The following is a 27,933-nucleotide window of genomic DNA, read 5'->3' as shown; positions in this document are numbered from 1 at the left end:
GCCTTACTTCCTCTTTTGATCAATTACGCCTCAGCCTATGTTCAGGTCAGCCTGCAGGGTCAGAGCTTGCCTGCTCTGACAGATACTGTGACAGATGGAGCTCTGGGTCTTTAGCCATCATTACCTTGGACTTGAAGGCTTGTTATCTCTCACACCATCTTATCCAACTTCACTGCCAAAACTAATTCACGAAGATCAGGAGTTTGCTAAATCTGTTCAACTAAAATGTGTCACTAAGGGGAGATTGGAATAATAATTTCTTGACAGATTTGCCACAGTGTTCCATGTTTGTGAAAATCATTCTTCAGCTATTACACAGAGTAAACAAGGATGAAAAACATTTTATTTAGATAATTAATGAGTTTTGACACTACAGAGAAGCGGTGGGGAATGACAACAAATGCACGAGTCCCCTTTTTGTATATGAATAATCAAGTAGCGCAATATCATACATTAGCTTCAGAGTTGTTTTTTGCCTGGGGCGAGCCTGCAAGCTGTGCATTTCCTTCTTGGCTTCTTGGTTGTGCTGTGATAAAAGGACCGAGGGGTTAAATGTTTGTCCAGCTGAAACAACACAGTAAAACTCCTTCTCTGTGTCTCTGTAGCCGAGTCGTCAGAGCTCAGGACCTAAAAATAGCTGTGCTGGCTCCACGCCCCTGGCTGGGGGACAGGTCAAATTATGAAGGAAGATGAAAAATTTAAAGGCACAGGCTGCTTGGCCACAAACCCAGCCCTGCATCAGTGGTCAGATAGAACATTTGACTTGACTTTTATGGGCTGGAGTCAGATTATATTAACTACAGATCTTGGCCAGATTGGGATGTAATATTAATTGAAAAAGTCCTACTACAGAGCTACTTGATGCTCAGAATTTAGTATTAAGGTGTTTGAGATTTATATGTGTACAGTAGTGTGTTGTTTTTGATATTCTTCTGCTGCTTCATACAGCATCAAGATGGTTCTCGACACAGTTTGAGAGGTTTATGTAATTGCGATCATGGTGTTATGGCATCTTACAGTTGGCTTCCTTGGCTAACTGAAAGCATGCTTCCTGAGTAACAGTACTGCCCTGGATACACACTGAACCCCACACATACACTTAGCTAATGCAGTGAGGTAACACTCTGAGTCTTAAATGAACGCAGTGTTCATTTGGTGTCTGGCTTGACTTAACACATCTTGTTGTTTTTTGTCACTCATGCAGATTTTTACCTAAATGCCACTGCATTTCTGTTCGGTTGCTTGTTGAACTATATCACCATATTTTTTGTACTATTTGCCCAAAAAATGTCAATACACTATTTTTATGTTTTGTGAATCATATAAAAGACAAGCAGCCCTTTTACAAAACCTTTGACATAACATACGCAGCACAAAGGTGAACTTTACATGTGCCTCTTTCAGTACATCAAGGCAGAAATGGATCAGTCCTCCCATGTACCTGAGAGAACAAAATGAAGACATAAATAGAGTGAGTGAGAGAGACTGGTTCAACAAATCATAAAAGAGAGAGAGAGAGGAATCAAGCCTCCATCTGCAGAGAGGGAGTCAGGAGACATGCCTTCTGGCAGGAGCAGAAGAAGACAGCTGTGTTTGGTGTGGTATTTTTAAACGCATCAATGCTGCTCCAATCCCCGCGCCTCGCCTGACCTATTTTTAGCCAGGGCTGGCCATTGTTCTATTTCTGTCACCTGTGGGCCACGCAGTTGTTGATTCACATGCAAATGAAGCTTGCTCCCTCCCTGGCTTGCATTACTGCCTCAGCGAGGTGCTCAGTGCTCAGTACACGGCTTTCCTAGCAACTCAGCTTTACATTTTTCTCAGTCTCTGCTCAGACACTTTGCTGAGGAGAGAAAAAGCCACTGAAGAGGAATAGGGAGAGAGGCAGATAAGAAGAAAAAAAAGCTGGACTTGCCATCCTCTCTGAAAACTGTGTTAGTGTTTGGACCAGATTGAAGCAGGCACCGGGAGAGTGGCAGCCCTGCAGAGAGTGTGCAGTTTGTGTTATTGCTCTTCAGTGAGAGTGGTTTATCAGAGGAGGAGGCAGAGGAAGGGAGAGAGTTGCCTGTTGTCGTGGTCTCTCCCCTGAGTGGCTGAGGGGTGGCTCTTGGTGACAGGAAACGCAAGGCTTGCAATGAGACCTGAGCGCTGAGTGGAGTATGCTGCAGACGATTTACGAGGGCGAGTCAAGTTTCTCCACAACAGAAGGGCACGTTGGACACCAGCAGCCCCTCAACCAGAGCAAGATGCACAACGTGAACAACTCAGGTGATCACATAGTCCAGTGTTTCTACTCCTTTTGAGGAATCTCTGTTTTTATCCCTTTTTTTTCTCTTCTCTGCCTTTCCTCTATCTCTGAATCTGATCCTACTTCTCCGCTATTTTACATCGTCTGTGCCTCTCGCACGCATTCACTCTGTCTCTCTCTCCCTCTCTCACATACTCTCAACTCTTTGCGCTCAGCCGGTCTCTCATTCTGTGTGAAAACAGAACTCAAAGCTTCTCAGCACAGCAACGTGGTAGGATCAGGCACTTCTTCCTGAATCAAGGTATTTGCTCTTGTCATGGTAAAGACTGCTTTATGATTTGTCTTTCTCAGAAGGATTGTGACCTTAATGTGTGTTAAACGATGTTTTGTGAAGAGTTAAAAAGTGCTGTTTAATTTTATGTATTAAACACGCACAGAGTGTTGTAATTCTACTAAAATGAGGAAACGTGTTAACACTATTCCCATGCTCTAGTTGCCTGAAATGAGTCACTGTGAACATGAAAGGGATGTTGTGTTTTGCCAGCTTCCATGTCAGTGTGCACTTTTCAGGGAACAGAAAAAACTGTGACAGAAATACTGAGGGGACAACTGAAAGGTTTCTCTCAGGATATTTACCACAGACATTGACTGTTCTATTTTTGACCTGAGAATTGAATTGAAGAGGACATGGCTGACATCAGTATGACTAACGTCTATTCACTGTATTGACTCAAGATGAGTCACACCTAATTTACTTTTGTTTTTTTCAGCATGTAGCTATTGATAAAATGTGAAAATTGTCTCCTGAAATTAGTTCAGAGTTGAAGCATTGTGCTCTGTAAACACATTGTGATGTGGGCTGCTGAGAAGCATGTGTAATGAGAAAGTACAGACTGAGTCATGTGAGTGCTTAATTTACTGACAAATATATATAGACCTTTGAGTTGTCGCTGCCTTATCTACAATTAGCCAACAGCAAGAGGGGACAACACAATGTTGAGTACTTCAAACTAATAGTTAGATATTTTAATTTGATTCAGTATTTTTTATGTAAAATATAAGTAAGGAACTCTCAACAAGAAATAAAAAAACAGCCCTAAGTCTGTCTTCAGGCAAGCAAAACGAGTGACTGAAAACCTCCAGAGGCACTGGGCTAAACGTGAGGAGATTTAAAAATAAGACGGGGGATGACAGGGAGATGACACATTCCATGTCTGTCAATAGAGCAGGTTATTTGACTATCAGGCTACAGGAGCAGGGCTTTCTTCTCCTGCCTTAGCGGCCTGTGAGCCAAACAACAGATATACCGAGCGCCTGAATTCGGGCTCCTTGCTTATTCTGTGGGTCAGCTATTCTTAGGTGAGTTATTTTCAGCTTATGGCATTAGCCTGCTAAGATTAGGCGTCTGTGCGTTATCATTCCATCTCGGCATGCTCCTGATATAACAGTGGTTTGGAACAGATATTTATAGAGATTTCTGTCATTTGCCGGTTTAATTTGTTCTTTCCACTTTATAGTAAATCACTTGACAGTGACTAACATTATCTGTCTAAAAATGCTACTCCAGTACGCCTTTGTGTGAGTTTACTAGATGTCATGTGAATGTTGTTGGTAGAGCACACATTCCCTTTAAAACAGACATGGGGGTGGGCTTATTTTGTGCTCTGTATTAATGTTTTAGGATGTTAATTTATTTGTCATGGTTATTGTTGTTGAAGTGATCTTTGTGTGAGCTAAATAGTTTACTTGTGAAATGTTGTATAAAGCAAACCTCTTGACATTTTATGTGATACTCTACTTCTCTGTTGTTAGATTTCAAGTGGAACATGAAAATAAAGGGCGTAATCCCATTTTTATTGTGATCAGTGTTAGTAACATCAAAGTTCTGACAAAAACAGTCCTCAGATGGGCTCTCCAACAAGGGAAAACTAATTAGTTTCCCCTGGGTTCAAAATATTATGTAAAATGTCACGCAGTCTCCTTTCAGTAAGGGCCTTTCAGACAATAACAGTGCTGCACCTTTCAAGTCCTCTTGTGTGTATCTCATATGCATTCAGGTTGTCTTGTGTTTTTGGTGTGCTCACCTCTGAAGAGGTTGTGCAAAATAACACAAATGAATGAGATTTTCTTTCAGTATTGCTTAACAGCTGCTCATTATAGCAATGAGGTAACATATTATTTGAAAACCATCAGTAATTGTAAGGCAAACAGCTTATTGGACAAAAAGCTCAGCTGAAAGTGTAGTAACATGTGCATATTTTTTCTTTTTTTCCTAATATGCATGGCATTGAAAAGCACAGTTTATGGCTTTTGTTTTATCAGTAAGGCCAAGGGATGCCTTTCCTCTGGAGTGTTTGCTGTGGCTCAAGGCATCAAGGCAATTGACTGATTGATTTATTAGGAATGTTATTGACTGTAGGATCTGGTGCCAATGTTGTCCACTGAGGAGAGGATAATGATTTAAAAAAAGTCTTGATGGAGGGACTTGTTAATTATCACCTACAGTTTCCTGGGTTTTCTCCATGTGTTTGCTTAGATAGATAGATTTAGTATGTGGTTTGAGTGTTGTTGTTTTGTTAGACAGTTTGGCATGATGGCAGGACAGGCGACTGGACTGCTGGCTCCCCTCAGCGAAAGGCCCGTGTTGGTTCAGCTCAGCCCTCTTTGTTAGCAGATAGCTTGCAAGCCACAGCTCTGGCTCAGCTGCAAGGACGAGCCTGAGTCTTAAAAATAAAGACCTGTTTCTTGCTTTAGACATGCCAGCTGCTCAAAATAACAAGGCACTTAATGAGAGATCCAGCGCCACATTGCAGTCCCAAGCATCAGCTTATTTTTGCCCTCAAACATCTTCTGTATCTCTGGTTCTATTTATACTGTCAGACAGGGAATTTAGATCAGCAACCATCTCTAGTGCTCACTGAATACATGCAACATACAACATGTTTAAAGTGTAAACAGAAAACAGACTGTGCCATTATGTATATTGCCAAAACTGTTTTTTCATTTATAACATAAACACTGAATCCATGGTCAGTAACATTGAGCCATGTATCCTTATAACACAGTTGTTTCACTGGAAAACAAAAGGAGCAACGGCTCTTTCAGCGCTAATGGTGAGCTACACTTTAAATTGTGGCATTGTTTTGGTTGTTTTACTAGTCTTTGTTTTTTTTGCCACAAAGTAGTTATGAGGAAATCTGTGAAAAGCAGGTTACTGAACTGTGACAATCCATAACCATATATATCATAGTATTTATGTGCATTGATTACACAGTTTATGTGCTGCAAAAAAATTGAGACTGAGACTAAGGACAAGGTAAATCAGCTCATTTGTTTGTTTGATTCTTAACATGTAGGATTCAAGTGATGTTTTTTAACTTCATGTGAATGCAACTATTGCAACATGTGCATTTTTATTACTGAAAAACCAACTTAACTAAGCCTAAATTCCTGAATAAATATTTATGACTATAAACATCACTTTTGTACATTTTCTTAAACCTCCACAGGGCCCAAAAACTGTTTATTCGGTTATCAACAATTACCCATCAACACTAAACTCAATGTGTTACAGCAAAATTTAAGTTTTTTCTTTTTGAGGATAAAATCTGAATATTATCAGCCTTATTCGGTGACACCAAAAGGTACCTCTAGGTGTGAACTAACTTGTTAAGATGTAAAAATAGCTGTGCCATTTTCAGTATAAACAGCTCTTTCTCAAGTTAGTTGTCAGTTTAAGTGCTTGCGGGGAAAAAAGATTACACTGAAACGTCAAGGTGTTCTTTAAAACTACTAAAGTCCAACATGAGGCCGACTTATTTTGATAATGTTTTACTATAAGTAGCTACGTATTTCAGACTCTTCGCATGTAATAGTAATGTCACTGGTGATGTGTATCTATTCTCTCTCTGGGGTGGGAAGACTGCTAATGTGGCCTGAGGCAAAAAAAAGACAGCCATCCAACATCTCAAATTAAGGCTGTGATTGTCACTCTAACCACCACCAAGGCTAATGAGAGGCAGATCGGTTATAGAAATAAACACTTTGGGGACACTGGCGGTGCGATGCTGCAGTGGGAGTGTGGTCACAGGCCATGAGTCACCCTATCCCCCCTTGGCAGACCCTCCACAGGGAGGAATTTGGGCATGGGGCCGGGTGCTTGTCGCTCCCTTGTGCTAAAAACAAATTTGGGACCTGTCATTCATAAATCTCTTGTTTACCAGTGCCTAGAGACACGTCTGTGCACTTTCTACCAATCAGAATGCACCTCACTTTCACCCGAAAAAAAAAAAAAAGCATTCATATCAGGGGTCATGATTGCCAGTGGCACTATAGGACCACTGAACCAGAAGTGTCAGGCCCTTCTTTGCGAGCGATCATTTCAAAAGTGACCCGAAAGTTACATAAATGCAACACTGCGCTTTTATTTTTGCCCGTGTTAAATTGAGCAGGCGGCCTCGCAACTGTGACAGTCTTTCGCACATTGTCTATATTAAGACCCTGCTCAGAAAAGCATTTATATTTAGCCCTAGTTACTGGTGGTTCCGTATTCTCCTCTGCCTAAGGAGTATTTTTGTTATATAGAAGCAGACAATTTCAGTTTCAGACTAGTTTCAGGGTGCATTTGACTTTAATATGTCAACTAGATATGTAGGGCTAATGTATTCTGTGGTTGAGTGAAGTACATAGACAGAGGCATATTTTAACTTTTTCTTTGTCTCAATCAGCATGGAGATTAATGTCAGTCATGAGGAATCTAAGTTGTAAATTATGCATTTGGTGGAGGCTTCAGCAGAGCTCGAACAACGCCTGCCTACCTTAAGGACCTTATTATGTTCCCTCAACATTGTCATCCCATCCAGCGTGATTCTTGCTAACACAGTGGACAGACAGCGGACAAGAGTAGAACAGGCACATGCGGCTGTTGTGGTTTCCTCAAGGGCCATTTCATACAGCCTTGATTATCAAAGGTGGCTTAAGCTTTCACACTCCTCTTCCTCCTCCCCCTTCCCATCCTGTTAAACCACTGTCTGAGATTTTCTGATGGAGGCTCAGCTTGATGTACTGATCAAAGTGGAGATCCTTAATGCCAGTCACAGTGAGGGTACAGAATGAAATATGAGATTAATTAGATATCTCAGTGGTGAATTCTCCCAGGCAGCAGGTGTTTTTTGTTGCTATATTTAGGTCCATTAGGCAAAAGTAGCACCAGGGCTGTCTGACTCTCTGAGCCCTTCAATGGTTCACAGGTTCTCATCTGCCCCTGGAACATTGCCCGAGACAGAAGAGTCCTTTGTCAAGTACTTACAAGCTAAGATTAATATTCCCTGTCAGGAGAGAAGGGTCTGTTCTACAGGTGCCTGTTCTCTGCGCCTGCCGAGCCGTTGCCCTCCTCTGTCATTTCGTGGAAGCTGTTTTTAGAACACAGAAAGAAAAATTACAGTACGGGAGTCCCCTCTAGCTGTCTTCACTCTTTGAACATGTTTTAAGACAAGTTATCACTTAACCACTGAATCTCTACTGTGTGTGTGTGTGTGTGTGTGTGTCTGTCTGTGTGTGTCTGTGTGTGTCTGTGTGTGTATGTGTCGGAAGGTTTTGTAATGCTTTCTCTCTGTCTCTCTCTGCTGGGGACTCCTTTCTTATATAAGAGCTGAAAAGCTGATATAATAGTCAACATGTCACATTGCCACTGTAGGCAGGAGATGACATGCAGTGAGACTCGATATCTGCAGGATGGGGAGACATAATTACGTCGCCAGCGTTGCCATGGCAGCGGCAAGTTAGGGTGGTGGATACTAGGGTGTGGGGGTTGTCACAGACCAGGATTGCGCCACTTGCTTTTATGTTTCTATTTATAATCATCACCGCCGCATACACATGGAATGGTGGCAATGAAAAACAGGCTACATGACAAAACAAATGGGCGCCAGTGAGCTTCACAGCATCAGTGAACAGGAGGGCACTGCTTCCTAATTGATGGCTACTGTAGACTGACGCTGCTTCTTTTGGCAGGTTTAAACTCCTTTTTATTGGCATTTCATTGTAGTTTATGAGGATAAATGCATGACAGGACCACCACAAGGTTATTCATGTGAACATATAAATCCTAACGTGTTGGTTTTCTCTCATGCTTCCAAAGAACAGGTGATGTAGTAACATTGCTTGTATTTGTTCCCTCAGATGTGACCCTTGAGAAGATTACAGCAATGAATGCACTCAATAAATCTCCCTCTAGCCACAGGAATTTTAAGTAGCTTTGAATATTTCTCTGGTCTCAAAATGGAAGAGACATTATACAGTCTGGACGATACGTACCCGTCCTTGAATGTCACATCATGATCAGCATAAATAATATGTAATTTTGACATTTTTGTTTAATTACTGATCAAAGATAGGTGAAATGGTTCAAAGATGTAATTTTGTGGAAAGAAAAAAACATTTCTTACTGTAGCAAGGAGTCAATTAAATACAGGGTGGATGAAAACAAGCATAAAAATGATAAAGAAAATTATTATACAATCACTAATCATCCTCTATGGAATAGAGAGATGAAGTAGCCCTGTCTCCCATGTTCTTAACTTGCAATCGATTTTCTCTGTGGAACAACCTATATATAGAGCTCGGAGACCAAAGGGATGCCCTCTCACTTTGTATCTGGCAATTACTTATAATGGAGCTAGTTGTCAAAGACAAAGGCAGTTTTTACGGATGCACACTTTGCAGCGTCTGCACTCAAGAGCAGAAATGGAAAGATCACAGGAACATGAATTCATAAACATATGCGGGTTCCATGCACAAAAACATTTTGCCTTAAATCATGTATGTTAACAAGGGATATATCTGCATGATGTTCTGGTAGAGACATGGAGGCCTTCCTTTTATTTATTCATCAAACAGTGGGAAGATAGGGTTTATGTAAATACTTTAAATGACCACTTGAACATTTCGTGCCAACTGTCCATTGAGTCTGTTATACAGCTGCTCCCAGTAGACGCACAGTATGCTGACGGATGTGATCCCATGTTTGTTTATAGAAACTCTTATAATTGCAGGTTTGCGAGGATCACAACAGAGAAAGCTGTGCTCCTCATTTCTGACCCTTCTTTCGCTCCCCTCTCATGCTTTATTTTTTTCATTGTTAAAACACCATGTCTCTTTTTTAGACTCTTAATTTTCCTGTCCTCTTTCACTCTGAGTATGTTTTACTCTGCAGCAATATACTGCCATATACAGCTACCTCAGGTTGCAGGATTTGAGTTGATACAGTTAAAGGTGCAATAAAGGGACTAACAAATCTCCTTTTTCTCTTTTTTTTCTCTCTGCTTTCATCTGTGGCCTGCAGTAGACATTAAGTCAGACGTGCCATTGGCTGTGGAACCCTTATCTCCGTTGGACCTGCGTACAGATCTGAGGATGCTGGGGTCAGGCTCGGACCCGGGACTGTGGGAGAGGCAGCTGCAGCAGGAGCTGCTCCTCATTCAGAAGCAGCAGCAGATCCAGAAGCAGCTACTAATCAGCGAGTTCCAGAAGCAGCATGAGAAGTTGACCCGTCAGCACCAGGCTCAGCTCCAGGAGCACCTCAAGGTCAGCATTGCACCGAACAGTTGCATGGAGGACAGCACAGCAGTGTACACAGTGGCTCAGCACAGCACCACAGTGTACAAAACGGCAGAGCACAACGCAGCATGGCATACTGCAGATCAGTAGAAAACATTATAGCTCAGGACAACATTACAGAGTGCAGAAAAGAAGAAACAACTTAGCACAGCAAGGCAGGGTGTTGAGCAATACATTACAGAACAGCGTGAGTTATGTTTTTACAGACGAGTACAGAATAGTCCATCACAGAAATAGAGAAACTGCAGAAGCTCACATAAGCCATTTTCATTTCAAAAACATATTTGTCAGTGTGCTCTCTTCATGCTAACTTGAGGCCTGCGTGTTTCTCAGCTCCAGCACGAGCTCCAGGCCATGAAACAGCAGCAGGAACTTGCAGAGAAGGAGCGTCGTCTAGAGCAACAGCAGCAGCAGAACCAGCAGGAGAAGGAGCAGGAGAGGCATCGGCGAGAGCAGCATGTTTCCAGCCTGATCCTCAGGGGCAAGGAGCGCTCCCGGGAGAGTAAGAGCTTGACACCGTCATCATCACCATCTCCTTACCATCAGGGGTGGAATTAGTTATTTTGTGGGCCTGAGGCAAAAGCGAGCATGGGGCCCCAAATCGTAACCCTCGCATTTCCATTATCCTTTTTATGCATTACTTTAGAGTGGGGCCTAAGCGAAATATTAATGTAACAGCTGGATAGCTTTAGCTTTAATAGCTTTACTGCAGCTGAAAACTCCACTTGTATGTTCATATTGGGTCATATACATGTTCTACATCATTATTAATAGGATAACAGCCTTCGATTCATGTGGCAGGATATAGGTTTACTGTAGCCTTTGTAGGCAAGTTAGCCATAATTAGCCATAAAATGCTATTTTATTTTCATAAACTACATTGGCCTGATATTAAACTGTTTATTCAGATCTCCCTTAGCTGATGCAAAACCAATAGCTGCTCATCGCGGTGGTAATGTGTTTACTGTACCTTAATAAAACACCCACACAATAGTATTTGACAAAGCTAACTGCAAACCACTGAGATAAAAATGTAAGGATTAGTAAGGCTTCTTGCATACCCCTTGCATGTAGTCACGTAGATATTTTCGGTGTTACTGTTTTAATATATCCAGCAGCAGGGCAGTTGAGGTAAAATATTGTGTCATTGCTCTGGGGTGACAGCAGATACAGATATCTCAAAAGCTAATGTGTATAAAACCAGAACTATCTGCGAGTACTGTGAGAAAATGTGTTTTTACTTGTTCGGTGAAGCAGCCCTTTAAGACAATATCCTCTTACTTACTAATGGCAGTTTCAGTGGGATCATATTATGCAGTATAGCAGTAAGGTTAAACATTCACGTATAGACTAATGTTCTCACTGCATGGGACAATGTGATTGCTCTTCATAAGCAGGGCTGTTCTGATTTCATGTCTTCGGCTGTTGCAGACAAGATTTGTCAATATAAGATCTAAGTGTCCTGGAGGATGTCTGGGCACTGGGCACATTACTAAGCTGAAATGAATTAAGTCATCAGATGAACAGGAATATCCAGCATCAAATATAATGATATAATGATGACATGGTACTTAAGCAGTACGTGCTGCTGATGATGACATAAGGTTGGCCAGTGACATTTAAGCTTAGAATTAAGGAGAAAATGTCTTTCTATAGCTCGATGAAAATAGCCTCAGATATAGCATTTCATTTCTGTTTTTACCTTATAGCTAATAATAGACAGGATTTATGACTTTGTCAGGTCAGGTAATTTGAAACTGTGCCCTGCAACTGTAACCCTCCAAAGGGAAAGAACATCTCTCTGCAGTATCACTTTAGCAGCTTGAAACTAATATAGTGCTCTGAGACCACTAGGGGGAGATCTTCCTACATAAGTGGTGGCTGCTCAGGAAGACAGTGTAAACTCAGTATGAAGAAATAAAGGAGAAAAAAACCTCTGGAATTTATCTACTTCAAGACAGTGTTGAATTCCAGCAGTAAGTAACATGTGATACAGCTGAGGGAGTCTGTTACAGTAGGGTTAAAGCAGTGGAAGTATTCAGTATTCAGACAGAAGTACTAATACCACACTGTGTAAATATTCCAAGACGAGGAAATCCTGCATTCAAAACCTTATTTAAGTAAAAGTATTATTAGCAAAATGTATTTAAGGCACTAAAAATACTCATTGTGCCGTAAAATGTGCCCTATCAGTGTTTTACTATTATATACTATGTTTCTGGATTAATATAACTGCTGCATTAATGTGTGTGCTGCATTACTGCTTTATGTTTATTTTGTGTTAATTTTAACCCCTTTATATACTATTGGGTAGTTTAATCTACAGCAGTGCATCATATTCTGTAAGATCATCATATGTTTGTGGTGTCGCTCTCCTGTGATAATGGATCTTTGAAAAGTTAGCTAGTAATAAGTTAAGAAAAACGGCCCTCTTTTCAGATTTGTGGCGATACATTTTCCAGCTGATCCAAGACAGCTTTGCAGTAGGAGAATTTTTTGACACATAAAGTAACACTTTCTCCTTCACAACACAAGTGGAGATACTGATTCTGCCAGAAAAATGTAGTGGGTTAAAAAGTACAATATTTCCCTCTAAAAATAAAGTATAAAAATTAAAATACTACCTTGAATATGAGCTTCAGTTCAGTACTTGAGTAAATGTACTTTGTTGCCCTCCACCACTGGGATAAAGTTTGATATGTAGTATTATCTGTGCAATAATATATCATGAGTAAGAGCCCTAGGGTGACCCCAATCCTGTTGGTTCCGTCTTTTGGTCTCACAGGTGCAGTGGCAAGTACCGAGGTCAAGCAGAAACTCCAAGAGTTTCTGTTGAGCAAATCCGCAAAGGACCCCACCAGCAATGGAGTCAATCATTCTTTCATCCACCACCCAAAACTCTGGTACACGTGAGTATTTTCTGTTATTTATAAACACACAACTACTATATTTAAATCGCACAGAAACATAATCCACATCATTGTATCGCCCTCTCATGAGTTTGATCTATTTTTGTCTGATCAGGTCCTCTCACCACACATCACTGGACCAAAGCTCTCCACCTCTGGGCGGCACTTCCCCCACCTGCCAGTACACTCTGCCATCACCCGTAGAGAGCAAGGACGACTTCCCCTTGAGGAAGACAGGTTTGTTAATGCGCACACACACAGCACAGGCTTCAAAATGCAAATACACGTATATACATGCATGCATAAATCTGCATAGACACACAGCTAGTGAAAAAGATTGCAGTTAAAAATATTTCAGTGTGAGTGTTAAGATGTGACCTTGTTGTAGAAATTTTCCATGTACTACGCTGGGTTATAAATACAGTGAGTGTCTTTTTGACCCTTGTCAGTCAAGAGGTCGGTGTACCCATGGACTATTTCCTGAGGTTGCTTATGACCTGCTAATAACATCAGTTAGGCTCATTATGGACCCCCCACCCCCCCCCCACCCCGCCTCATCCCTCCAGGGCTCAAAACTTTCATAAGAGGTGACGCATGCCAGAAAAGTAACTTAAACCTTCCTTATTCCTATCGGATTATTCTAAAGCACACATGCAACAATACAGCTAAATTGTATGTTTTCACTTTATAAGTTAAAATTTTAATTAGGCTTATTTGTACTGAAATTACCTTGCCATTATTTAAAAGGAACTACATTTGTCCCCATGTTACAATAATAAACACAGTTCCAAGGCCTCTTTGAGCTGTTTAGTGGCAAATGGGAGAATTAGATCGGATTAATTTCTCCTGAGTTATGGGCTTTAAAAGCTATTTTGAAAAGACACAGGTTCCCACCAAAAAGCAGCTCAGGTTTGTTGGTTTAAAGTTCGAGGAATCCTTTGGGGATGGTTGTATAAATAAGAATAATTCCTGCCTCTTGGTTTGCACAAGCACAAGCTCGCCAAGCTAAAAACTTCATAATTCTGCAATGAGGTCACCAAATTACATTATGTTCTCTTCCCTTCTGTGTCTCTTTTAATTACATGGGAAAACAATTATACTTGTTGAGTTATTTAACTGCAGGCCTGTCATGTTGCGTGTATACATAATTTAGAGATCAGGCAAAGGAATTATATCTTGTAAAGTCTCTGCATGGCAAAAATAAATATTAGAAAGGTAAATGAAAGCTTTGAGAGCTTTTATTTATTGTAATCTCTTTTAATCAAAACATCTTCCCAGAACAAAGAAATGCCTCATGTAAATATATATTTGCATCTCTGGGATATGCCCTTAGACCCATATGGTAAGGAGCTGGCTCACAAGTATAATAACTAGCTGAAGACAGTTTTCTAAAATAACAGAGAGACTGTTTATGGTAGCATTGTTTGTCTTTCACTGTGAAGACAAAAAGGCATGTTTAAACAAATAACCGGCCAGATTGAGTTTCAGTCTCAACATTTTCATCTTTTTATTCATGGTTAAATCGTCTCCTCGCTGCTGTGCCTGCCTCTCTCACACTGATAAAACTATTTCTTGCTCTTTGGATTCCTGAATCTATATGTGGTCATTTCCTGCTTAGGCCTTCCTCCCCCACTTCCTGTCTGTCTTTATTAAAGTCCTCTGAGAGCTTGGCACCCGAGGGGGACACACAAAGGTAGTGTTGTTCCCTGAGCCACTGGCTGTCACTGATAGCTGATTGGCAGGTGTTGCCGAGTTAAGACGGGCACAAGCAGGATGAACGTCGACAGGACTGTTTGTTTAAGCAAAGATAGCTCTCTCAAAACAAAGTGGAGATGGCTCCAATGCTCCACGTTTTAGACTCTCGACTGCTTTATTCGGCCAAAGGGCTGAGCGCCATCTTTTTATGGTTGAGGTTCACAATGAGTTTATGATGGCTTGTAGCATGCAGTTTGGTGGTCAATAAGTCTCTTTAAAAACTGAAATAAAATTTGGCTTCAATCCATTTTGAGCACAACATTTAGTACGTACAGGAATAGACATTATAGTAGAACCTAAAAGTCTCCAAAAAATACAAACATAATCTGTAGAGACAACTGTTTCAGCTATGGATCAGTAAGTCCTGTAAATATCCCCTCAAGTAAACACTGTGCTTTGATCTCTACTATTAGGTGTCCCATTAATAGTTATATCATCCTTAAAAACAACAACAGAGCTGTAATGCCCTTGGCTTTATTTCACCCGTTCAAAAACTAGTTTAAAGAACCTCACATAATTAGCTTGTTTACTTGGTACATATCCTCTTTGTTTCACTTCCAGGGCCTAGAATAGACTGGACAGAGGGCACGCGATAGTCTGTGGCAAGAATAGTTGCAGCTTAGCAGTAAGAAGTGCAACACCCTCTCTGGTCTTGACCCAGTTACCAAATGTGTGCATTCAGCAGGTGCAGGAAAGATTTTCAAAAATAATCCCACAAAGGCAAAACTGTACAGCCCAAAGCGTATCAAAGTAAAGTTTGTGTGCAGTTACCTGATCTTGTGTATCAGAGGCATTGATGAAGGAATTGAAGTTGCTGATCTGACAACACAGAATATATCAACTCTGAAGAACTGTATCTTAGCTTTGGTTTAAGCGTTTATTTTGTTACAGAAACAGCAAACACTGAGCATTAATTCATCAGTGTCAGCATCACTTTAAACCAGAGTGTCAGGGAAAATGCATAGCAGGCCTCTTTATGTACAGAACACACACCTCAGCTTTCCACACAGCCATCTGTCCAGATCCACACTCTCATGGACGCAGACACTCAATGTGACAGCGGAGTTAAAATTCTGATTAAGCCGAGATAGCATAACACATTCACTTGCACAGCCACGAGCCCTGCAGCACCACTTTCAAATGTAATAAGGTGATTGATTTATGACTCTGGTATATTGCAGCCATTACTGTATGTTTCCGTTAACTGAGAAGTCGGAGCAGAAGTGACCCAGGTGTTCAGTGTATGTGCTTTGCAGCTGCCATCATTGCCTCCTGTTGCACTGTGCATCAGGGCTTTTTTTTCCATGGAGACCAGTGAGAAAGTGTTTGTTCCCGAGGTGCTGTCTGGCGTTCCCGTGGCGACCAATTGGGATGCGTAGCTTGGTGGCAGCAGTGTGTAAAAATAGAAAGCAATCAAGGCAGCAGGGCGTGAAGCAGATTCATACGACTCCCAGCAGCATTTTCTCTCCATTTATCTCTGCTGCCTCCTTTCTTCCTCCCTCGCTCTCTTTCATTCTACCTCACACCCACAGGATTAGAGGTCTGTGCCACGTATTAGGGAAGAGGGTTTTGCTGCTTTTGACAAAAGCCAGAAATAGCAGCATCTGGCCCACTCTCCTAGCTGTGCCCCCATCACCGCTCCCTCTCCTCCTCCTCCCTGCAGTCATAGCCTCACTTCCCCATGTATAGCAGTATGTTGTACACGTCGCAAAAGACCTATTTAATTATTGATCTGAACTAAATAATTGAAACAGGTTGGCTATTGTGTAACAGGTTTACATAACTTCAATACAGCTTTGTGCTCTGGCTTTCTGTCAAAAGACCAGCTTATCTATTCTGCTTGTTTATTTGAGTGTGTAAGGCTAGCTGTGGGATTCCATGTCCAAAGGGTTGATGGGAAGTCCATATGAGACGTGTTGACCTAGTGAGTCACTGTCACTGTGACTAGACGGGAGCACGACTCAACAGCCAGGCACAAAAGACTTGCATTCACATAACAGATGCTTTCATTATTAAAGCTTGTTTCCTGCTTGCCTAGATTCAACCTCCACATTATTTCACATCTTTTGATTTATGTAATCTTTCCATAGCTGCATCTGTGCCACACACATCACATTTTTCAGACTGGTTTACTAATTAGTGATATTGTCTTATTTTATGAGAGGTTGGCAGAGCTGTATATGTAACTACCATTAGGCTGCTCTGTTCATTAGTCGGTCCACAAAAATTTCCCCACCCTTTGGCAGCCGCAGTTTTTTCCCCAGGTGGTTGAAATTTGGCATGGAGGTCAAGTGTGTGTGTGTGTGTGTGTGAAGGTGTGTTTTTGGGTTTCTGCTAATGGCCTAAAGGGGAAGAGGCACTGGGAACGGCCTATGACAAAAAGGCACATAACTTCTAAATGGATTCAGATAATATGAGCAAACTTTATAGAAAGACACACACAGACAGACAGACAGACAGACAGACATATATACTCACACCATTTTGCCATGTACCCTTTCATAAGTAATGAACAGGTTGTCTTAGAAGACATTATTGCACTAGTTACAAGTGTTTGTGAGGTTGTGTGTCTGTGAATGTGTAAAGGTGTGGATGCATGCACGTACATGATTGCAGGTGTTGCAAATCTGTGCTTATTTGAATACTTAAAATAAAGTGAGGCTGTAAAGCGGTGTTGTCAGTGATAATGTCCTGAAATCTCATTTAGCCACTTGTTAGTAACCACCTCTTTTAGGACACGTAAAAGCTTCAAAACTCACAGGTGGGGTATTAACTGACATATTTTATGTTGTAACGTAAAAGTCTCATGAGCTTGTGTTAACCACAGACCTTATTTCAGGCATCTAACAAAAAACCCATTCAAAAATACCATTTACTTCAAGACAAGGGAAGTGGAAGTGCAAAAATGCCAACTCATTTCTAGGTTTTAGGACTAATTTTCTGCACCACTCTATTACATTCTCAGTTCGCAAATTTTATCATAAAGTAAAGGGATTATAAAGACATGTAACCTCAGTATTTCATAAGTTCCTGGTTATGCCCCTGTGTAGTATTTAAACTTTTCTGTAAGTTGTTTAGAAGTAAAGGCAAAGGCAAAAAACGTGGGTCAAATAAGACTTCGTTGTGCAATGACTACACTTCCCCCCTATGTTCAACTTTTCAGTTCAATGTCATCAGCTTTGTTTCAGTACGTCACGGATGACAGTCATCAGTTGTGTGTAACAGTATTAGCGTGGAATAAGGCGTTCCTGGAAAAGAGCATCTATGCTCAGTGAAAATACCGTGGTTGGAGAGAGGTTTAAAAATGATTTAATAATATAAAGTGAATCAAAATGCCAATTTTTGACAAATGTTCTTAAATCCATCATTATTACCAGCTGAAAAGTTTGAAAGCAATATGTCTATTGTGAAGAATATTACATCAGCAATTCTGTCAACACTGATGGACTGGATTTGTAAATCTGGATCAGTTCAGGCCAAGCTGTGTGTGTGTGTGTGTGTGTGTGTGTGTGTGTGTGTGACATTGGAGTGTGTTCAGACTGTGTATTTGGGTATCTCTGTTTTGCATTAGTAGGAGGGGGCGTGGGGAGAGCCTGAAACATCTGCCATGTTTTTGTGTTAGTTTAACTGTTGCTACTGTATCAGACTGTGGTCACCAGGGCGGCAGGTAGCGGACTATTTCACTTAGAGCCTGTGTGTTGCTCAACCTAATTTAGTCCAGATGAGGTGGAAATGGGCCCAATCCTGACTCATTTAATTTATCTGAAACCTGCTCTGAATTTCTCTGAAACTGAAATTGTTACATGTCCAAGCGTGACAACATTGCTTATTTTTTAACTGATTTATAGTCTCTTTATTTCTCCTTAAGTTTCCTCTTATTTTACAGTGTTACTATTTTCTTTGATAATGTTCATTTCACTCAGGCAGTATCAAAGCACACTGTTTGACTCTGTAAAAACAGCACACTCACAAGACTATATAATCTATCTCCATTTGGTGGGGCTTCTTTATCGTCCAAAAAATGTGAATTGAGACTAACAGGAAAAAAATGTCTGTTTCTTCACTTTTAGCCTCAGAGCCCAACCTGAAGGTACGATCCAGACTGAAGCAGAAGGTAGCGGAAAGGAGGAGCAGCCCGATGCTAAAGAGAAGAGATGGAAACATCATGACTCCTTACAAGAAGAGGGCTCTGGAACTAATGGGTATGTAATGTTTCTGGCTATGTGTTGACATTTTTTTTCTTGTTACAACATGTGCTGAAAATTGTCTACAACTTATTATCTAGTGCTTTAAATGTTCTGCAAGAACAATACAATCCTGTATCATAGTTGTAGTTGTTACAGAGCTGCATAATAATCAGTCATTTTGCAATGCAGTAGCATATTATGGTCATTGCACTTTCATGAAAGAAAGACCATTGTAATCAGGCAGCCATGACCGTACACATTAAACTGTTGTGAGGCTGCAGCTGTTGTGCCAAGCCTCTGTGTATGTGTGTTGTGTGTAGAGTGTGAGCATGCATACTGTGTCTAAACTCCTTGATGTTTCGTAGACTCTACGCCCACTAACAGTGCCCCCGGCTCCGGCCCCAGCTCTCCCATAGGGGCCTCCAGTGCCTTGGGGGCTGAAAATGGGCCCTCCTCTCTGCCTACTACCACAAAAACTGAGGTATGTCTATAAATCATCAACACTGCTTTTGATTTGCCAAAAAATGAAGCAAAAGTCATATGGCTGTTGTTATTCTGCATGCAAATCATTTGAATATCAAAACTATACTTTGATGTCAGGGCACTAAATGCCTGTCTGCCCTTCTGCTTGCAGCTATAAAAACAGCCAGTTGTCCTCTGTCTGTTACACTCCAGTGAAAATGGCTCCCCACACTGACATTAAAGAGGCACAGCTTGACCCACATGTCTGATTACCTCAAGTTTGCTTATGTAAAGATGACACATTATGCAGTGCAAAAACAACAGTAGAAATTAATGCTGCACATTAAAGCTGCACATTTTGCTATCCAACATTTTTCTTCCAGATGTGCTGTACAATCAGTTTTGTGTTTTGAAAAAAAAAAAAAACATCTTTAGTTTGGCTGTAAGGTTGCTGTTGGCTTGTCATTGTATTTCTGTCATTGGCTTGGCGGCATGCCTCCTCTGAGTTCTTCGGAGGCGTTTTGCAATGGATTCATGGCTGAGTTACCGACCAGAGCTCCCCTTGGACTGAGCTTACAAAGCAGACCATTATAGAGGGTGGCAGATATGACACATCTCTGAACAATCTTAACAGAACAGCTGTGTTTTCCTTAACCGTCGATGTTTACTCTCCCAGGGATGTCCAGCGACACAGAGAAGGGGGAGACGCCCTGACACCGGGCTGAAGGTTGGCGCTTAGGGAGGCAGACGAACTGTGGAGTTTAATTGATATCCCAGGCACTGGTAGCCAAAGACACCCACATGCTAACAACATAAACACACAGGATTGCTATTGTATCAGCCCGAGCTGAGGCTTTCATGAAAGTCATTGGTGGACTGTGGGGCTGCCCGTAGACCTCATGCCTGTTGCAAAAGCAAGGCATGTTTGCGCACCGTTACATTAGGTATCCTTTTTCAGAGGGAACGGGTCCCTCGGGTCAAATATGGGCCGGATATCCACATACAGGTCACTGAGTACTGGTAGGGGTTGGAAGGATAAACATGGCTGTTCCAAAACCACATGCTGGCCTGCTTCTCTGCTGGGTACAGGAAGTATGCCCCAGTGCTGATGTTCTCTGAGAGAGTAGCCTGAGGGTGGGGACCGGGGAGTAAGAATAGGCAGCAGGCCGACTGGGGACTGAAGAACTGAGGGTGGAGCGATAGATTTAGAGGTGCAGTGTTTTGTAATAGCGTATCATCCTCCCTGGTGCCATTCTGTGACGCTCCAGGAAACTGTTGCTGCATGCCACTCCTTTATATCATGAAAACTCATACCTTTCCCTTTGCAGCAGGGCGGGCTGTTGTTCGTCATAGTGCATTAACATTTATGCCACTGCTCATGTTGTCTTTTGAAATTGTCCATAGTGGATTTTTAAATCTGTCGCCTCCTCCTAAATCTCTCTGTCTTTGCTTTGTCCTGTGTGTTTGATGCAGAGATGGCCTTCCCAGCCCAGATTGTTCCGACCTGAGGGCTCTGTGTCGATGCTGAGCTTATACACATCTCCCTCCTTACCCAACATCTCCTTGGGGCTTTCCACTGCATCCTCGCCCATTAGTGTAAGTACAAATTTTTCAGATATTCTTAGATAACGTGTGTTTTGATTTGATTTGACATGATTTTAAATCTTCCTTAATACACCAGTTTAGTGGTTCACGAGTGGCAAGTTTTTCTGCTAAGTCTATGAGTTGAAAAACCTGCCATCAGTGGCTGTCTGGGTTCTCTGTACGACCACAGGTCACTGACCTGTGGCCCCAAATGGTTTTATCGCCCTTAGATAAATATTGTTCTGCAGTGTCTTGTGTCAGGCATGCTCTTATCTTCCTCTATTACCTCATTTATCACAGCTTTTTAAAAGGCCAAGTCCACTCAAGTGCAATTCCTGATAACACAGCACATGATATATCATCTTTTAGCTCTCAGGCACATTCCACAGAGGCCTGTTCATCAGCTGCAGGGACTTCTAACCATTGATGGTCTCTGATTTCATCATTGCCTCATTTGTAGCTACAAGAATCATTTTCATTCACAAAAAAAACAGTTGATACTATTGAATTTGGCTTGTCAAAATGAACCCGTTTGATCTAACCAAAATGAAAAGAGTCTTTGTCTGTCTGTCTGGATGTCTGGATGTCTGGATGTCTCTCCTTTGATTTCTCGACAACCGTTCATCCTATCAACTTTACACTTGGCGGGTGTATTGCTGAGGACCCAAGGAAGTGCGGTGTGGCATGTGAGCTCTTGTGATCAGACATATTTACGAGAAGTGTGTTACTACTGTCAGAAGTACACACTGTGTAGTGTATTGAGAGGGGAGCCCTATTTATCGGTATAACGCCAAACTGCATGCTGGGTACAGCTCGCTCTCTGTTGTTTGCTACAGCTCACTTCCTGTTGCTTGCCACACTGCATTCAAGAACAGAAGAAGAAACAGAGACTGTAGCAAACTCAAACATTTCACGCATGAGCCTTGTAACTTTTGTTCCCAGAAATATCCTGGCTTTTACTTTATCGAGGCCCTAAAATGTTTGTGTGAGCTTTTACATTCAAACGATGATGTACTCTTGTGTTGTTAAGGGAAGCAACTATGTCATGGCAGGTGTGTTGCTCAGGACTCAAGGAAGTGCAGTGTCAAATGTTAGATTGTTTAGATGAGCGGTTCTCGAGAAAGTTGCAAGCAGCAATACCAGAGGCCAAGCAATTAGCCTGTTCTGAACAGGCACAGTTTCAACAGGCACTGTATGAGTGTCCCACAAGTCATTATAAGTGACTACCAGTACCAGTACTACCACATGTGTAGTGTGAATTAAAGAATAACCATTACTTTGTCGTCTTGGTTTCTTCTCTCAGGCTGCCATTGGGTTGAAGGACAGATCGACAGAAATCAAGCATGGGCTGCCCGGTCACCTGCTGGGCCCTGTGCCCCTTCAGACAGGCCTTGAGTCTAAAGTGAGCCCCAGTCACCAGGCCCTCCTCCAACACCTCCTCCAGAAGGAGCAGATGAGGCAGCAGAAGATGCTTTCCTCTGGTGAGACTGCATCGCATGATGTTAAACATTACATTAGGTTGCCATTCATCATGCTACATATTGCTGTACTTTAAATTAAAGTACAATTTGACTTGAAAAGAAACTTAATACTAGTTTCGATTTTTTTCTGTCAAGGCCAAGGCACCATTTCCTCCCACCCTCAGTCCCCTCTGGCCATGAAGGATCGCCCCTCCAGCAGTCGGCCTAAACTACCAAAACACCGGCCCTTGAACCGGACCCAGTCTGCGCCACTGCCTCAGAACACACTGGCCCAGCTTGTCATCCAGCAGCAACACCAGCACTTCCTGGAGAAACAGAAACAGTACCAGCAGCAGATCCATATAAATAAGGTATTGTGCTGCTCATCAATATTCAAGTCACAGGGGATGATTTTGACTTTCAGATTGCTTTTCGCAGCATTCCCCATTTCTCTTTAGGTCTCGTGAGGTCTTACTTTACTGCAGGGAGTCTGATTTAATCATTTTAAGCACACAAATGCTGATCTATTTTTAGTATTTTGTAAAAGCATTTGTGGTAGCTCAGGTTTACAGACTCGAGCTGTTGTCTGTTCTTCCCTGGAATCCTGGTGTTATTTCTGCGAAGCAAAGTACTTCTGCCTGACTTCAAATGGGGAAGAAATGCTTCCCCTGCACTAATTCTGTTATTATAGCTTAAGGCATCAGTGTTGTTCACATGCTAACTCTGTGAAATTCAATTCAGCTAAGTTCAAATGAAGGAAAAGTGCCCAGAATACATTTTGTTCCTCTGTGGCAATATTTGTGTTTCTGTTAGCTGGCCGAGGTGACCTCGCTATACACAGAGTGTAATTATTCTGGTGAGGGACGTGTGTGAGGTGGCAGACACTGTGAAAGGCAGCATTGTGTGAGCTCACATACTGATGTGTCCCAACGCTGGGCCCTGAAAGAGCCATGGGAACTATAGAGCAACTCTTACCTAGAAGTAATAAAAAGCACAAAGCACCACAAGCACTTATTGAGTTGTACAGGTCAGATGTACAACATATTCTGTTTGAATTCCTCTGTAAAACTAAAAATAGCCAACACGTGTCAGTGCCAGGCAGCTGAAATTAGTTTTAATATCAGCTGTAATTATTGAAAAGTACCCCGTGAAGTTGATTTGATTTGAAAAGAGCTTTGGAATAATTGCGACATCTTGTCTAGAAACACGTGAACAGGCCCTGCTCTGATCACTCAGGCCAATGAGATCGCAAGTAAAGCCTCTTTAAGTGGAGGTTATAAATGGCCACTAATCAGGGATGAGCCCTCAGTGTTTATTGAGAGGGATCTCCGAAACATTGCCCTAATTAATTTCCTAGCAAAGGCTTGTCTACGGTTGTTTTTAAACGTCCTTCAGTGCCTGCAACAGTAGGGGGCACTGATGGAAATTTACAAGAGCTTAGGGATTTTAGGAAGCGGCATGAGCAGTGTTTACGAATGCCAAGCTAAGAAGGCTAATTCTTATGGCTGAAAGGGTATTTTTATAAGGCCTACATTCTGTAGACAGTAATGTTGTTGGTTATCAGCTGGGGTAGGCGCTTCTCACTCCTGCTCTTGGAGCCCTCTTGTGGCAGACCTATTAAATCATGACACCATTACAGTAATTCTAAACTGAGCAGAGCTGCCAGACACAGAAGCATCCCTCTGCACAGAGTTACTTTAGACAACAGACATACCTCTGCTTCTGGTAACGAATATTTAAGAGCAAATTTTGCATTATTTCACTCTGGAAAATCTAGTTTTACAGCTATTTAACTTGTTTTAATGAATGCAGAAATGTCCTTTCAACATTTTGATGTCTCTGCTACTTAGCTACAGGTGCACCTGTCAATCAAAAGAATTAATACTCTGATTGATTAAAAGATCTTTGATGTAAGTAAGATGAAACACACATAGATTTGGATGATGACAGGCTTTTAAACTGCTGCCTTTACAGTGTCATATGCTCTCTTCATAGCCTCATCAGCAAGCCTAAACAATAACATGCTCTCTTCACCTTGTACCTCGGTGCCACTGTTTGCAGAACATAGCCTCAATTTACCGGAGAAAACATGATTTACTGTAGGCAGGACTTTGTACATTCTGAACTGGTCTTTATAAAATAAAGCAAGTGAGTGACACTGATCCACTTACCTGGGGCAGCCACTATTTATGAAAAGTGTTAACTCACATAAAAGCCTGGAACAATGGCTATTCTGTTTCCAGCTCTAAACCTCCTAAAATATAATTTGCTAAAGCCACTAGCCAGAAACTTTGTCAGTTTGACATTTGCCTTTTTAAATGATTAAAGCTTCAGTAGCTTTATTACATGTGGGTACAGCTGGTTGTTAGCAGTTGTCAGTACAAATACTCATGCCTGTCAAATAAGAGCTTAGAAGTTAATGTGGATATGACACATTTGTGGGTTATTTATATGGTAACGGAGAGTGTTAAGAGTTTGATGTAGTGATTTCATTAGATATTTGGCATGTGAGGATATGTCTCAGTAAGTGTTTTTGTTTGTTTTTTGACATCCAAATAGATTGAAAATAGCAAAGTATTATTAAATGGCAATGAAGAGGGAGCTGAAGACTGTACCTTTGTTTTAAAATGTCTTAAACAAATCCTACTGCTATTCTTTGGACCCATTTGCATGTTTAATATTGTTTATGACAATTATTAAGTCAATTCGGGGGTGCCTGGTGACCTAGTGGGTAGAGCAGGTGTGCCATATATGAAATAGTGTCCTTCCTGCAGCAGCTGTGGGTTCAATTCCAGCTTGTCAAGGATAGAATATAGTGTAACTCAATAGTTAGAGTCAAAATAAACCTAAAATGAGAAATTGAAGGAGAAATTACAAGAATTTTGGTATGAAATATAAAAAAAGAATTTTCTTTCTGCTTTGCTCTGATAATAAATTGATATTTAAAGATCATTGGCTGCAGGATGTCATCATTAATGTGGAGCCGCTGTGTTTTGCAGCTGCTATCCAAGTCCATTGAGCAGTTACGTCAGCCCAATGCACACCTGCAGGAGTCGGAGGAAGAGCAGGAGGAGCAGCAACACAGAGAGCTAACAGAGAGTATGCAGGAGGACAGGCTGCCCCCTGGAGGAGTCATCCGGAAGCACACGCTGAGCAGCAGCAGCAGCAGTGGCTCGAGCGGCGAGCTCCCCGACGCTCACTACGGGGTCATCAAGGTCAAGGAGGAGCCGGTTGACAGTGAGGATGAGGGTCTGACCAATCAGGGCTTAGAGGCAGAGCAGAGCACCTATCTCCACCAGGTCAAAGGACGGCTGGTGATAAGAGCCATGATCTGAGAAGGGAAGAGGATGAGATCACACACTTGCAACATTCGCAGATAAACAAGTCTCCACAAACATCTACATCCCCTCAGTTTATACACACACACACACAAACACACACACACACACACACACACACACACAGACACACAGCAGCCATTGCACAGTAGGCCAGCTCTCCCTGTCACGACATATGACCCCTTTTCACTCAGCTGCAGCCCACACTCTAAGACTCTCTGTTTGTGATCTTTGTGTAGTGATTTCTGTAAAATATGTACGTTTCACTTTTGTGTATATAATAAGAAGACAATTTAGACCGTTCTTTTTAAGAGCTGCTTTGGTCGTCTAGACTCCTCTCAACTGACAAAAAGTTGTATGTACATATACTTTGGATTTAGCATCAAAGATGATTTCTAGAGGGGACGGTTGAACAGGTGTACAGCTTTGAAGAGCCAACTTACGTCCCCATTGTGTACATTTTTGCCATTAAATATTTGAAAGCTCTTCACTTTAACTTTGAGAGTTATAAAGTTTGTTAAAGAATTTAAAACACTACATACTCCGCTGTTCTCAGAAATCTGTGATGATGTTCCACATTAAGTGGTCTCAAAACTGAAATAATAATGAACATCTGTCTTAGAGAGAATGTATACTTAAATCCGAACCGGGGGCGCTCCCTTAAGGCGGACTTTTTGCGCTAGGAGTGATATTGCCATTGGAATATGGTCCGCTGCTCATATTGCAATTTGAAGGATAAAGCACTAAATCCCTGCTTGGGTGTGCAGGCATCTCCCAACACACCCCGAAGTCTCCATGTCTCTCTTTCAGAGCGGTCCCAGAGCCAGGGCCCTGTGTTAAGCCGAGCTCTCCTCCCTCTCTCCCTCTGGGTCCAAATCAAAGCTCGGCGGGTTCCTGCCCAGCTTTCAGCAGAGGAGTCAGACAGAGAGAAAGAGAGAGAGGGCCGGGCAGGAAATGCCTTCTAGAAGCCAGGAGTTGGAGTGATTCATGTGTGCAGGAATGTTGAGAGAGGAGGACCTAGGGTTGGAGGAGTCCAAGGGGCCAGGCTTGAGAATTGATTTACTGTCAAGGCGAATTACAAAGTGAGTGGGGATATGGTTAAGGGAGTCCCTTTTAAAGGGAATCGCTTCCTTCGTATTCCCTCATGGCATGCTTACCTCAACAAGCAGGTTTGATGTTACTTCAATTAAAAAAAACCCGGACGGGACCTTGCTTCTTCTTTTTTCTTTCTTCGAGCCTGTTTTCCCCTGAAAGTGCCCATTGCGACATGTATAGTCTGTCTTAAAGTGATCAATCAAATGTATTGCATAGCCGTAAACCTTCCTGTTTCATTTGTACCGTCGACTAAATGTAAAAAAACAAAAAGCAAAAAAAAAAAAAAAAAACGCTAGTATGAGGTTCTGTGTTTGGATCCATGTGAAAATCAAAACTGTCTGTCTTATACTGTACATTCAGATTGTCCGGTTTTAATGTTTTTAGTGTAAGTAAACACAATCAAAACAATGTGAGTCTTGTTGTCTTGCTCCTTTGATTTGTTTGTAACGAGAACCCCTTTGCTGCCAGTGGGGGGGGGAGAAGAGGGGGTTGGGGAATCCTGTGGTCTGTTCATAGCAGTTTGCATTTCTTCTCTTTCTTGCCTTGTGTGATAAACCTTTCTTTTTTAAAATAAAGTTCATTTACCTCTGACGTTCTGCTGCAAATCATTTCTTCGTGTGTCCGTCGCATTAAGGGGTCGTATGGAAAGAAAGCAAAAACACATTACTCCATTAAGTCTTTTAGGAAACTTTCAAACTTTCTGTTTTGCATCTTAATTCACAATTATATTCCTAATAATTTTAATATCATCTCAAATGGACTGCCTAAATCATTAGGCCGGGTTGCTTTTCCCACACTATAACCCAACTCTTTATTTTCAGGGGATCTTTGTAACCCTTTAAAGGGAGCTCAAGAGGCTTTCAAAACATGTCTTTGATGTTAGCAAGCAAGTCTCCTTGTGGCAGTATTAGAGCAGTCAAGATAAGGTGAGCTGCAAGAGGGTGATATATTACTTGCGCAGATTCTTTCAAACCAAGCTTAAGCAATTTCACAGCAAGCTTAGTTCATGGGACTGGCCTGATATGCTATACACGCAATGATGAGACTGGAAAAGTTCACTCATAGTCTAATGTTGCTCTCTGCAGAGCTGAGAACATCTTTCAAATGACTGCCTGCTCTTTGCTTCACTTTGTACATAATGGCTCATGCCAGACCTTTAATCGGGTGTTATATAAAACAATGCATTTTATACAAACTCTTTTATAAAACTTTTATGAGAGCTCCTAAAGTATTTTCACAAAGGTATAGAGTTACATCACATTAGGAAGTATTTGAGTT

At 41.6% G+C, this 27,933-nt stretch overlaps 1 protein-coding gene across 1 annotated transcript; it reads left to right on the top strand.

Annotated features, from left to right (window-relative positions):
- The first annotated feature begins 1,737 nt into the window (after nt 1–1,737).
- hdac9b (histone deacetylase 9b) lies at nt 1,738–27,231 on the top strand. The gene is made up of 11 exons (XM_050047558.1): nt 1,738–2,268; nt 9,591–9,832; nt 10,199–10,367; nt 12,651–12,774; nt 12,890–13,011; nt 18,600–18,731; nt 19,082–19,197; nt 20,652–20,774; nt 22,066–22,243; nt 22,379–22,593; nt 25,222–27,231. The coding sequence occupies exons 1-11, from the start codon at nt 2,160–2,162 to the stop codon at nt 25,555–25,557; spliced, it is 1,866 nt and encodes a 621-aa protein (XP_049903515.1). The 5' UTR covers nt 1,738–2,159; the 3' UTR covers nt 25,558–27,231.
- The last annotated feature ends 702 nt before the right edge of the window (nt 27,232–27,933 follow it).

Source organism: Epinephelus moara, chromosome 6, assembly GCF_006386435.1.
Source record: "Epinephelus moara isolate mb chromosome 6, YSFRI_EMoa_1.0, whole genome shotgun sequence".
NCBI lineage: Eukaryota > Metazoa > Chordata > Actinopteri > Perciformes > Serranidae > Epinephelus > Epinephelus moara.
Note: the sequence above shows the minus strand (reverse complement) of the source record. Positions and strands in the feature narration are given on the sequence as shown.

What these genes read in the sequence shown, in the direction of transcription:
- hdac9b (XM_050047558.1), top strand. Translation starts at nt 2,160, where the DNA reads ATGCTGCAGACGATTTACGAGGGCGAGTCAAGTTTCTCCACAACAGAA. An exon ending in AGCTCCAGGAGCACCTCAAG is followed by an intron (nt 9,833 to 10,198) that starts GTCAGCATTGCA and finishes CGTGTTTCTCAG; the next exon opens with CTCCAGCACGAGCTCCAGGC. An exon ending in CACCCAAAACTCTGGTACAC is followed by an intron (nt 12,775 to 12,889) that starts GTGAGTATTTTC and finishes TTGTCTGATCAG; the next exon opens with GTCCTCTCACCACACATCAC.